Here is an 11871-nt window from a genome sequence, read left to right on the forward strand (position 1 = left end):
CCAGATAAGAATAAAGCTCTGTTAACAAACACTATACTGGTATAAAGCGTACCTATTCAGATTTTGGAATTCAAATGGAGATAGCTGCCCTCTCAGACAAAAATGCAATACTACCATGACCAGTAAGATTAGTTTCAGTGCTCTAAATCAAGAGCAACTGGAGTATAATACAAATGTCTAAACCAAGAGCAACTAGGACACTGAATCCAAAGGCACTATGATATCACAGCTGTACATTATTACCAGCTTAGAGACCTTTTTGTATTAATTTGACTGATCCTTAAATACTCTACAGAAAAAGCTGTTACAGGGATAAAAGAACAATTATCCACCACAGTAGTAATTTTAAATCATTCCACAAACATCTATAATTAGCCTTAAGATAACTGTGTTAAAATTTTGAAAATGTTTTTACATTTGAACTCAAAACACAAGTACTTTGCATGACAGCTTGTCTGCAGTATTGAACATCACACTCAAGTCGGTGCCTAAATGATGCTATTTTATTTCCCACTGAGGATCCTTAGGAAAAGTAGTGGAATTTTCAAAACTAATTAATTGGTGCTTTTATTATTAAGAAATTAGTATTAACTATTTGTAGCTGATGATGTCTATCTTCTTTATGAAGTTTAACTACTGCATTCCTCACAACAGCCCAAGAAACGAGCCCAAGAAAACTACAGAAATCATAGTAATGAAGTTCATTTAATAGTTACACACATCTAAAGCACACATCTAAAGCACTGGTGAGTGGAATGCTAACAAGTGAAACCTAATGAGTCTTCATCCATGAAAGGTGTGCAGTAAATAGCTTTCCAAAAAATGGTACTAATTAAAAACAAGTGGTATATGTGTTCTATAAATACCCATGCCATGCCAGTAACATGCATAGTGCAAACATCTTTAAACATCTGTGCACTCTATGACTACTATGTTTTAACCCAACACAGTGAAAATACCATGGAAAGAACAGTAGTCTAAAATTACCCTGTTAAGTTTACCTACTTTACCTACATACATCAAAACTATGAAGTTGTTACAACTGTCCCCTTACTTTAAGTGTATTTGGAAGAAGCTCAAGCTGACCTGAACAACTGGATATAATATAAAACATAAAGAAATATTCCTGTTATCTCTTATTAAAGAAAGCAGAGCAGAGTTGCAGTGCTACAGGAGTGTACTGTATGTATTTCTTTAAATGTTTGTTCCAATATCCACCTGTAACAATTGTGTTAGTTAATACAGGAAAGAACATTTTATTTTCAGGCTTACATTTTTCTGTCGACTGCTAACAAGGTCAAATGCAAGACTGGCTCTGTATTCACTGTAGACCTGGAAAAAATCCAGCACATCAGATGTCTGATTAATTTGTTATCATGTCATAAAAGCAAGACAGATATTAATAAAGTATTTCTATAAAGTATTAAGAATTTATGCATTTGCTGAAAGAGTCAAAGAGTTTTTCTGAGGTCGAATGGCACTCTTCAAGAGAGCTTCTATTTCTGCAATAAAGTAATTTGCATATATATATATATATATATACACTACAACAAACAAACAACACTATGCTATGCTTTAGGAATTGAATGAGACTTCATAAAGTTACTGAATTTCAGGATCATGAGAAACATGAAAAAACAGAAATCACATTAATTACATTTAGATTTTTCCCCCCACAGTTCACAACTGCTTTTAAGCTACAGAAAAGCTAGCCCTGGGATCAAATTAAACGAATGAGAAAGCTTTCTTATACACTAAGCAAATGATGCTATGAAAAAATCAAATCCATCTGAAGATTAATTAAGTTTTCCTTCTCTTTAAAACAGTTCAGCACATTAATAAAGAAAAGTATATATCTTAAAGGTAAGTGGCAGGACAACTTGTACTGAAGGTGTTAATAATTCTGGAAAAAGTCTGACGTAGCAACCATAAATCATTAGAACTTCATACACAAACCCCACATAGTTTTTTAAATAAACCTTGCAAAATTGCCCCATCCTCCAGCTGTTTTAGCACACTGAAGCATGCTACATTTTGGCTCCTATGACTTTATTACTGCTCTTTTCCACACTCTCTATACAAAAGTAGGACATGCATAAATGCCTCTGGCATAAGGGAGCTTATTAAGTGCATCTATTACACTTGTTTCTACACCTCCCAATGTAGTTACTTTAGAGATGCTGAAAAAGAAAGCACCTCACAAGATCTGATCTCATTTCCTGAGAAGTGGCTGTAATAATGAAAAGATACTAACTCATATATTCACAAATTGAGTGTGTTTGAATTCACGCCATATGGAACACAAATGGCCCCTTTATCATGCTGCAACACCTAAGAAGCAACCTCAGGTACTGCTTTAAAAGGACTGGATAATATATGTGGCTTAAGAAATTTCAGGAGTGGGAAACTAACATAACCTACTTCATATCATTGCTCCAGGGACAGCAGGGAAAAAAGATCTCTGATTTCAGATTCCACTTTTAACACACATGCAAGAATAGAGTTAAAACAGCCTAACAAAATCTATTTTTCCAAAAGCCTGAATTTTAACCTGCAATCCATTTTCTTATTAAAGGCTACAGGCTCTGTTGAGACTGCAGAACAAGTAACCTTCTTTCAGTTTAACTAATAATCACAAAATAATCTGCCAGTAATGTGAATTGTAGCTACTATGTGAGCTGTTATGCAAAACTTGCAAAAATTTATGGATCTGGAACTACTAATTTAGAAGCAGAGGTGTTTAGTTGCACATTAAAAAGATCCTCAAAAGCTGTATCAAGAAATTAGCAAGCTTTCGCAAGTGATAACAAACATATGAAAATAACAATTTTTACATTTTATGCACTGGAAAAAATTCTAATATTTAAAATAATATTAGCAAAATTAAATACAATTTAAAATAGCATCCAGCATTCCAAACAGGATACCTACATCTGCCGTGATGTCATTGAATTTTGTTATAAAGGCATGTTTCACAATATCCACTGCAATTTCTGAAGCAACCACCATGCAAACATCCGGGAATAACACCCAAAAGTGATCTGAAGGTTGTGAAGAAACAAGTTAGGCCATTTAATTTAATGTCAGCATACAAAAAGAATTATAACAATTCTATTCAACAATGAAAAATCCCCATGAGTCTGAAGAATATGTAAGTTTACATATCACTGAGCATGCAGTGTGCAAATTCTTGCTTATTCCATTGCTGTCCTAAAAGCTTATCAGTACTGTACTATCACACCACAGCTAGGGTCAGGCTCTATACTCTTCACTTTGTAAACCTGTACCTCTAGTAGGAACACAACCTTTGTAAGTACGAGATACTATGTGTTCAGTATGTGTAAGACATAGACAAATATCTGCAGTTTTAGATACTTAAAGTAAAATTTAGGTAGACTGGTAAGATTCAGGCAAAATTTACCACACAGATTAGGGGTAAAAATTATTAAAACAATACTTTAATAAAATTGCTATTTTACACAATATTTATTAAACATGTCATTAAATCTTAAGTATAATCAATATTAGATTAAGAGTTGTATTTTAACATAATCTTTATCACATTTCAATCTCACTAGCCACTTTCTAGGGAAACCTTCATTCACAGTGTACTCATAGGAAAGGAAAGGGCTGGGAAGAAATTGCTCCAGACACTGATTGAAAGATAACTAACTACATGTGTTTATAGCACAATATTTATTTCTAGCAGAAAGAACACAGTCATTCTTAGAAGAATACCAGAAATAGAAAAGTAAGAATCTAAAATATTTAACAAAATTAGGATTTGTTAATTAAATGTGTTGATTATCCTTATCTTTCAGACTGAGGGAAGAAGCAAGAGATAACAGCTCTTGATAGCACAGAATTTTTTCTTCTAGTTTACTCACCTGGGTTCCATGAGAACTGTTCCATATTTCTTAGACATACAATTAGTAGCAGCACGTAATTGGTGAACCTCTCCTTTATATCTGGATTAAAAAAACCCAAAATCTGTCAGCTGCAAAGAAAGATTTACTTGCATACAAATATACCTACTCATTCTGAGGTTCATTTATTAATTCTTGGATTAGATAACATTTTCCACAAATTTAAGGGGTGGGAGAAATGCTGGGAACCACACCATGGACAGGATTTCCACAGTAGGCTGTTACCTGGTCTGTCCAATGCTGCTTCACCTTGGGTTTCCCAGCAGCAGAAGGGAATTGTGACTTACTATCACCTCTTCTAAAACATTAATAAAATAATTGTTCTTCTTGATAAAGTCTGTCCATTCCTTCTGTGATTCAAAAAGAACCAGCACTTCCTGTTACTAAAATTTAGAGAATATACCTGTCCTTTCAAGCTATCAGCAAGGTACATTTCATTTTCTACAGATCATAGATATCCAAACTGCTGTATACTGGGTTCAATAAACGGAAGAAAAAAATGTTTGAAGACAACTGTTACTCTTTATCTAGAAGGTTCCTAACAGTCTGTCACACTGCCCTCTTAAAAGGGAACAGCAGGCTGTATCAGCACAGTTATCAAAATCATAAGCACTGTGCCACAAGATCAATCTAATTCAGGACAAAGTCCTATGCCTTGCCTGCCAGAAAAGGCAGTCTTTTTTTCTACTTTGGTATCCTGTTTCCAGAGATGACACACACAGACCTTGCTTCAGGAAGCATCACATTTTTTTAGCTTATTAAAAAAAACCTTCCTGAAACTGTATTATTGAAAAGCAGGGTAAAACCTAAAACATGATGTCATCGCAATTTAGGAAGTCCAAAGAAGTCTTTATAGAAGATAGAGCTACTAAGAGAATCTGTGAAGACACTCTTACTACTTGTTACACCTGTCAATAACCACAAAAATAATTTCTTTGTGGGCCCTCCAAATCCAAAGTGTTCATTTTCTTAAGCACCTCCAATGGTGTGTGGGGTACTACCTACTGATTTTGGGAAACAAGAAACAGAAATTTTCAGAAGGTCACACAAGGATTAAGCTGGACAAAAAAAAAAATCAACTTTGTGCCAAGAGTTTCCATCAACTCCGACTACAGGCCAACAGCAATGCCTGTGGCTGCAGTTACTGCAGTATAATAATATCCCTCATTTTAGAGTAGAAGTTTGGAAATACAGACAGGTCTGGAAAAATGGAGCAAAAATAAAAGAAGAAATCCTCCAGGAGAAGGAGAGAAAAAGCACACAGAAATCAAGAAGAATGTGTTTTCATGCACGATATAAAAAAGCACATCTTGGGGTATATAAGTTCATTTGTCAGTATGGGCTGGGGAAGGGACAGAGGAAGTACAAGCCTTCAAAATAAAATGAATGGCATATATATAAAGGAGTTGGGGGAGGAGAAAAAGGAAATATTTTAGTACAATAAATTTAAAGCAGGTAAAACCTAACCATAATTTCTTCATTTTCTGCCAATAATACTCCCAACAAGGGAAGTACATTCTTCTATGCTTCTGAATTCACAAAATATTGCCCAAATGACCAGAACACAGTATTGTCTGAAAAATCTGGTTACAAGATACCACTTGACACTGTCACAAATGGATGAAAATGCAGTCAAGCACTTATTGAGCTACATGCTTTATCATGCCTGTTAGTGACTTAGAAATAACCACTGAGTTTTCACTTTTGCACTGAATTTCAAACTAGTTTTATCTTCTATTTCCCACATCACATACTTCCACATTGCAATGACACTTCATTGGTCAGCAAAGTATAACAAACACAGATCTCATCTTCAGTTTTTCAGGTCCCTCGGAGGCCTGTACAGAGAGATATTCTCAAGTGGGAAGCAAGGACCTTAATTCAGGCCTAACATTAAAGCATTTCTCAGGCTAATCCTCCAGACATTTATTACCTGCTTGGTATAGGTTAACTCACCAGTCAACAGGATTAAATTGAGAAGGGACATTCTGGACTTTAAATTTCCTCTTATAGTGCTGTAATAATAAAAATTTTCTTCCACTAATTTCTGAGACTGGGTGACAGGCTGATACCTATTTTCTCCCGCTCTGCTTATTTTCCCTGTTCTCAGTGGTCTCCCTTCTAATCTGTTATCTTTGCTGCCACAGCTGTTCAAGGCTGTTAGGAGGGAGAGGAATGACTGTGGCTGCTGCTCTTCATCCTCATCCCTCTCATCAACTGTCAGAGTTGCAAGCAGGGCACTTTACAGCAGCTTCAACAGTAAACTCAAACAAATCGAAAATTCATTTCATTTCTCACCCTCATGGAAAAGGACAAAAAAGGCTTCAGTATATCCAAAATAACCACTGGTAATCAGTCCTAAATATCAATTCCAGAATACAAAATATGTACAGTAATGTTTCCTCATTTATTATGAACTTATTTGATGATGTACATATACATTTGGTTTTTTAAAATTGGTGAGAGGATTTTCCTGTACCATATATTGCCACTTCTTGGATGATGTGGTGAACTACAGAACAAGTGAAGTTACACCCCTGGGTCCACACTTGCTCATGCTCTTAAGAACAACAAAGGCAAAGTATATCACTGTAATTGTGAATTTGGCAAAACAGTACAAACCACCAGTGTTAGTGATCAGTAACAGACAGCACAGGTACTAGCAAGAGGCAATCATTCTATTCTGCTTCAGCATAACAAAGAGTAAAGTGGAAAGAAAAAGTGATCTCATTTCATTCTCCATTGTGACAATGATTAGTAACATTGATATAAGCCATTTCAACTCAGTTTTGCATGTATTCCACTTACGTATGATAAGCATACCACATAACTATTTTCCTGTTAGGATACAGTATACCTTCAATAACTCTTGCCATTATAAGACAGGGTTAAATGAGAGCCAAAATGGCAGGCCAAAGACATTTTAAATTGTCTTCACTACTTCTACAAGGACATGATTAAGAAGCTTAACTTTCTCAGTGTTTATGAGCCCAAGTGTTAAACACCTAACATGCAGCACTAATTCAGATATATTTATCCTCTTGACCAGTCTCTTGACAGCACCTACAATGCACAGTGCTGATAACATATTGTGCATGAAATCTGGATATATATCAGTGACAGGTGCTGTCCCTCAGGGGTCCATACTGGGACCAGTGTTATTTTGTATCTTCATAAATGACATAAATGTCATCCAGAAGGACCTGGACAAACTCAGTAAGTGGACCTATGGGAGTATCAAGAAGAGGTTTAAGACGACCAAGTGCAAGGTGCTGCACCTGCACTGGGGCAACCCCAGGTATCAGCACAGGCTGGGGATGAACAGATCAAAACCAGCCCTGTTAAGAAGGACTTGGGGATTCTGATGGATGAGAGGCTGGGCACGAGCTGGCAACGTGTGCTCACAGCCCAGAGAGCCAAATGTGTCCTTGGCTGCATCACAGTGAGAGCCCAGAAACAGAGATCCTGAAGTGGGGTAAATAGTCTCCAGAACATGTAGCTATTATCTTCCAGATTCCCTGATACATTATGCAGGAATCCCAAACCAGAAAGAAAAAAACCAAAAAAACCCAAAAAAACCCAAAAAAACCCCAAAACAAACAAACAAACAAAAAAACGTTAATCCCACTGTTTATATGTTTAGATCAAAAGCTAGTTATAAACTGTAGCATGTAAGAAGAGAAACAAGATCTTTTGGTTTACATCTCAGCAACTCCTAAATAGCTGTAGTGCCAACTACCTCTTAACAAGGTAGTTGTTAGACCAGAGCACCAACGACTGAACAAGGAATCATCAAGGACATACTAATCTCAGACATAGTCCTGCTCCCAGATCCCTCATCCTTAAAATTAGCAACTTGATTAGAATAATGGTATTAAAAAACCCTAAAGCCACATGAGAAAGAAGTTTAAATTTCAAAGACCAAATGTAAAAATAAAGGCTATGCAGTATTGTGATCAGAATAAGAGACTGATAAATTTAGAACAAAGAAGAACAGAGAAGAAAAAGTACAGAATTATGAAGAAGAAAACTGAAGTTCCTAAAATTTTAGAATAAATATGTTAAATTTTTGAGACAAGAGATTTAAAAAACAAGGAAGAGTCAGGCCTAATAACAAGCTGAAGGAAATAACCTAATGCACTACATCTAATGCACTTCTTTGTATGCGGTACAATTGACTTTTGTGAAAAAAAAAATTAATTTAGAGCACAGCTTGAAATTAAAAAAAGACATTTAAAAGCATAAAGGAAGGCAGCATGCTGGGCTTTCAACAATGACGAAAGAACTTGTCTTTATAATTTGGTCTCCTTGTTCTCTAATACTGACCCTACAAAATTAGTTTACAGATAACTGTTTCAAAACCAGAATATACTATATAAATTTAGGGAAATATTTCTTCCTGATACAACAAATAAAAGGTCTTCTGTATAGAAGTGCTTTCAAATGGCCACAATATTTAGATTGCCTGGGTGTACATAAATTTCCTTGTAAAAGTCAGGATGACAATGCCAAAGTAGTTTTGCTGCAGCTGACAAATCAAAGCTGTGGGAACAGCATAGTTTAAGTCCCATATTCTGTAGCTGCAGTCTCAAGCAGCTATACAAGCCCCAAGGTTTTTGTTGCTCTGCCCCTAAAAGATAACACATTTAGTTTTATAATTATTAATATATATGTATATATATTATAATATATATGTAATTTTATGTAATATAATTATATATATATTATATGTAATTTAATTATATTATGTATATTTCATGTCCTGTTCAATTAATTTTTATGCAGATGATTCACAGTTATTTTAATCTTGAAGTTTCAGTGGATTAGCAGTTACAGCAGAATTTTAAATGGCCATACAAATGTGAGAAGGATCACTGACTCCACTAAGTTCAGAAATGTAAATACTGGGAAAAATACTACAGCCACACATCAGCTTGCTATCCACCAACTGGTGCTGAGCATGATGCCAAGTGAAAATGATTTCACAATTTCCAGATCTAAACCAGTAGCTTGGTGGCACTTCCTATCCTGATGTCTTACTACATAGAAGCTTGAGCCAGGCAGGGCTCTGCAAGTTATTTCAACATGTGATACAGGGCATTTCATAGAAAGTACAGCTTGCACAGTTCTTTTTTGTTTTCATGCTTTTATTCACACGACAACCTGCTTTTGAATTTTAGTTGTAGTAACTTCTCTTGAACACAATATCTACTCATGTGGACATTGCTTATCTTTTCTGCTGTGTTATATTTTTCTTTTGATTAACATGTTAAATAAGAAGACAGCTTCACCTACTCATGAGAAGTTCTGCAGATGCCCCTGTGAGACTCCTATTATTCCCCTCAAATGATTTACCTACCATGTACTAATCAGTACCTTTACACTGAATTGAAAATATATGTTTGATAACAGTAATATTTTGAACTGAGCCCCAGAAAAGGTGAATCCATTTAGTGTGTCCAAGCTTCATCAGCTACTGCTGCCATCATTACCCTACAGATGATGGAAGACCTCAGAAAACTACTGAAAGAAGCAGAGAAAGGCGGGAAACATACGGGAGTGCCTGGATTTAGTGTTTCCTTTCAGAAGTTTAGTTCAGCCCAGGCATGCAGTTTAAGCACAGTGTGCTCTAGGACACACAAGACACTCCAAGGGCTAACTGGAAGCTCAGCTGACAGGGTCAGACTAGCCTCAGTTCCAGGGTAGGATGAAATATTGGCATAGCATGCCAACACCGTCATAAACATACACCATCAAAAGATGCACCATCATTTCAGCTGCATGAAATAAAATGTTTAAAGGATACTAAAGTGATCAGAATACATGAATTAAAACAATACTGTTCCATCCCTTACTGAAGCTGTGATGCAGTAAATTTGTTCAAGTTCAAAAGAGGTGAAAAGCTCTACTAAAAATCTGTCATTTATCTCTGAGAAGAATAACACTGCTATTTATAACCATACTGAAAGGTGTTCCAGGAAAAGTTATGTTTGAAAGTAATAAATTAGCTTGTTTTGTGCACTCTTCTATGTATATACTCACTGCTTCCATCCCCACACTGTCTAATGAATGGCAATACATCTTCCATCAACAGATAAAGGACGACCTGGTTTTGCTATTATGTGTCTTCAATAATAATGTCCAGCAATAAAATATTGATATCCTTTTCTTTTTATAGAGGAAATTGATAGCATTTTCTAATATCAGTCCATTGCTTATTTCAACATGAAAGAGGCCTCACCTTTAGGCAGGAGATCTAGATACATAGCTATAACTATTTCCTGCATTAATAATAAACCTTATCTAGGTTTTCTGTCAATAGTTAAGTAAATTTCATTTTTAGCATTCTCACTGTACATTTAAATACCTCTGATTTTAGAAATGCAAGTAATGAAATCTTGGAACTAAAAATAATACTATTATCACAGAATAAACATTATATACACAGCTGGGAACATCTTTTTGGGGAGGTTTAAGAGAATCTATATGGTAGCTTAAAATTCAGTGTTAATTTTGTTATATAATTCTCTGTGATATATTTAAGGTTTTACATAAATAGTCTTTCATTCAAAGAATTACAAAACATCTGCATGTGCTATTGAAGTTTGCAGATGAATTAGACAGAGGCCATATCAACAGTCAGAACACAAAACCTGATGTAAGCCTATTAAAAATTTAACATGTGATACAAAAATATGAATAATCTGTTTTTAAATAAGTAACTATTTTATTTTTTTAACCTATTGCAGACTTGAGTTGTCTGGTTTAAAAACTTTGAGCTGGAATGAAACGAATATTATTTATTTCTTTGCTCATCTGTATAAATGAAAGTGGGGAAATTCAAATCAGATATACTGAAGAAATTCTTCACTGTGAGTGATGGTGAGGCACTGGCACAGGTTGCCCAAAGAAGCTGTGGATGTCCCCTCCCTGGACTGCTGAAGACCAAGGTGGATGGGGGTTTGTGTAAGCTGGTCTAGTGGAAGGTGACCCTCCCAAGGCAGGGGGTTGGAATGAGAAAATCTTTGAGGCTCCTTCCAGCACAGGGCATTCTGAGATTCTACAAAACTAGTACAAGCAAAGAAGCTCTAGCACAGCCTTAAAGTGTAATCATTCCTACTGGCTTTGAAATCAAGAATTCAATAAATATTTCAAATGGCTGATATCAGTATTAGGAAGAATCTCCATCAAAAGATACCTGAACAGCTTTTCCTCATGAGACACACTGAGTACGAGTTCCCAAAATTAATCCTAAGCAGCAACAGAGTTAAGAAGTGCCAGAAGCATGTTTCCTAAGTACCATCTACCTGTTATCTTGAGAGCATATCACAAATTAGAGTAATCTCTGGTATTTCCCTCGTATATCACCTACTTTGTTGCATTGGTTTTTTGTTTGGGATTTTGTTTGTTTCAGGGTTAGGGGGGAGGTATTTCAAGATCCACTCTCACAGCCACCCAACAACATGCATTCTGAGATCACTGTGTCAACAGAGCACACTATAAAATAAATTTTTTGAAAACAGTAGGCTTTATCACTTGGAAGCACAGGCATTTCAGCACAAAGCCAGCAGGTTGGTTTAGCACCTCAAATAAAAACTTGCCATAAAAGGACTGTTTCTTGAAGTGGATCTCAGTTTCATGCTACTGAACCAAACAGGAAAAAGGGTGATGAGGAATGCAAGTCAGAACACTCAAATTCACCAAGGTAAAATGGTTATAGTAAGAATAATATTAAATACGTTGATTATATTAAATAATTATATTAAATACACGAATGAATTAAATAAATAAATAGCCTCTCCACATTTTCTCCTGATCAGTACTGCTATACATACCACTATTTGACATTTGAAAAAGATTGTTCTTCTCAAACTTCTTGAAAACACTTCCTTTTATTTCAACGAACTGCAATTTTTAGAAACAGTTAGTTAGTTTTTACTCATAA

General features: G+C 35.5%; 1 protein-coding gene across 2 annotated transcripts in view; it reads right to left on the bottom strand.

Annotated features, from left to right (window-relative positions):
* TAPT1 (transmembrane anterior posterior transformation 1) overlaps positions 1 to 11871 on the bottom strand; it is a 49605-nt gene that overhangs the window by 9892 nt on the left and 27842 nt on the right. For both annotated transcript variants that reach the window (XM_021554432.3, XM_021554431.3), the window contains 4 exons: positions 11762 to 11831; positions 3888 to 3968; positions 2932 to 3041; positions 1273 to 1332 (listed from right to left, as the gene is read on the bottom strand). In XM_021554432.3, the coding sequence (XP_021410107.2) occupies positions 1273 to 1332; positions 2932 to 3041; positions 3888 to 3968; positions 11762 to 11831 (321 nt within the window). The remainder of the gene's footprint in view (positions 1 to 1272; positions 1333 to 2931; positions 3042 to 3887; positions 3969 to 11761; positions 11832 to 11871) is intronic.

This window comes from Lonchura striata, chromosome 4 (assembly GCF_050655825.1).
Source record: "Lonchura striata isolate lonStrDom1 chromosome 4, ASM5065582v1, whole genome shotgun sequence".
Lineage (NCBI taxonomy): Eukaryota > Metazoa > Chordata > Aves > Passeriformes > Estrildidae > Lonchura > Lonchura striata.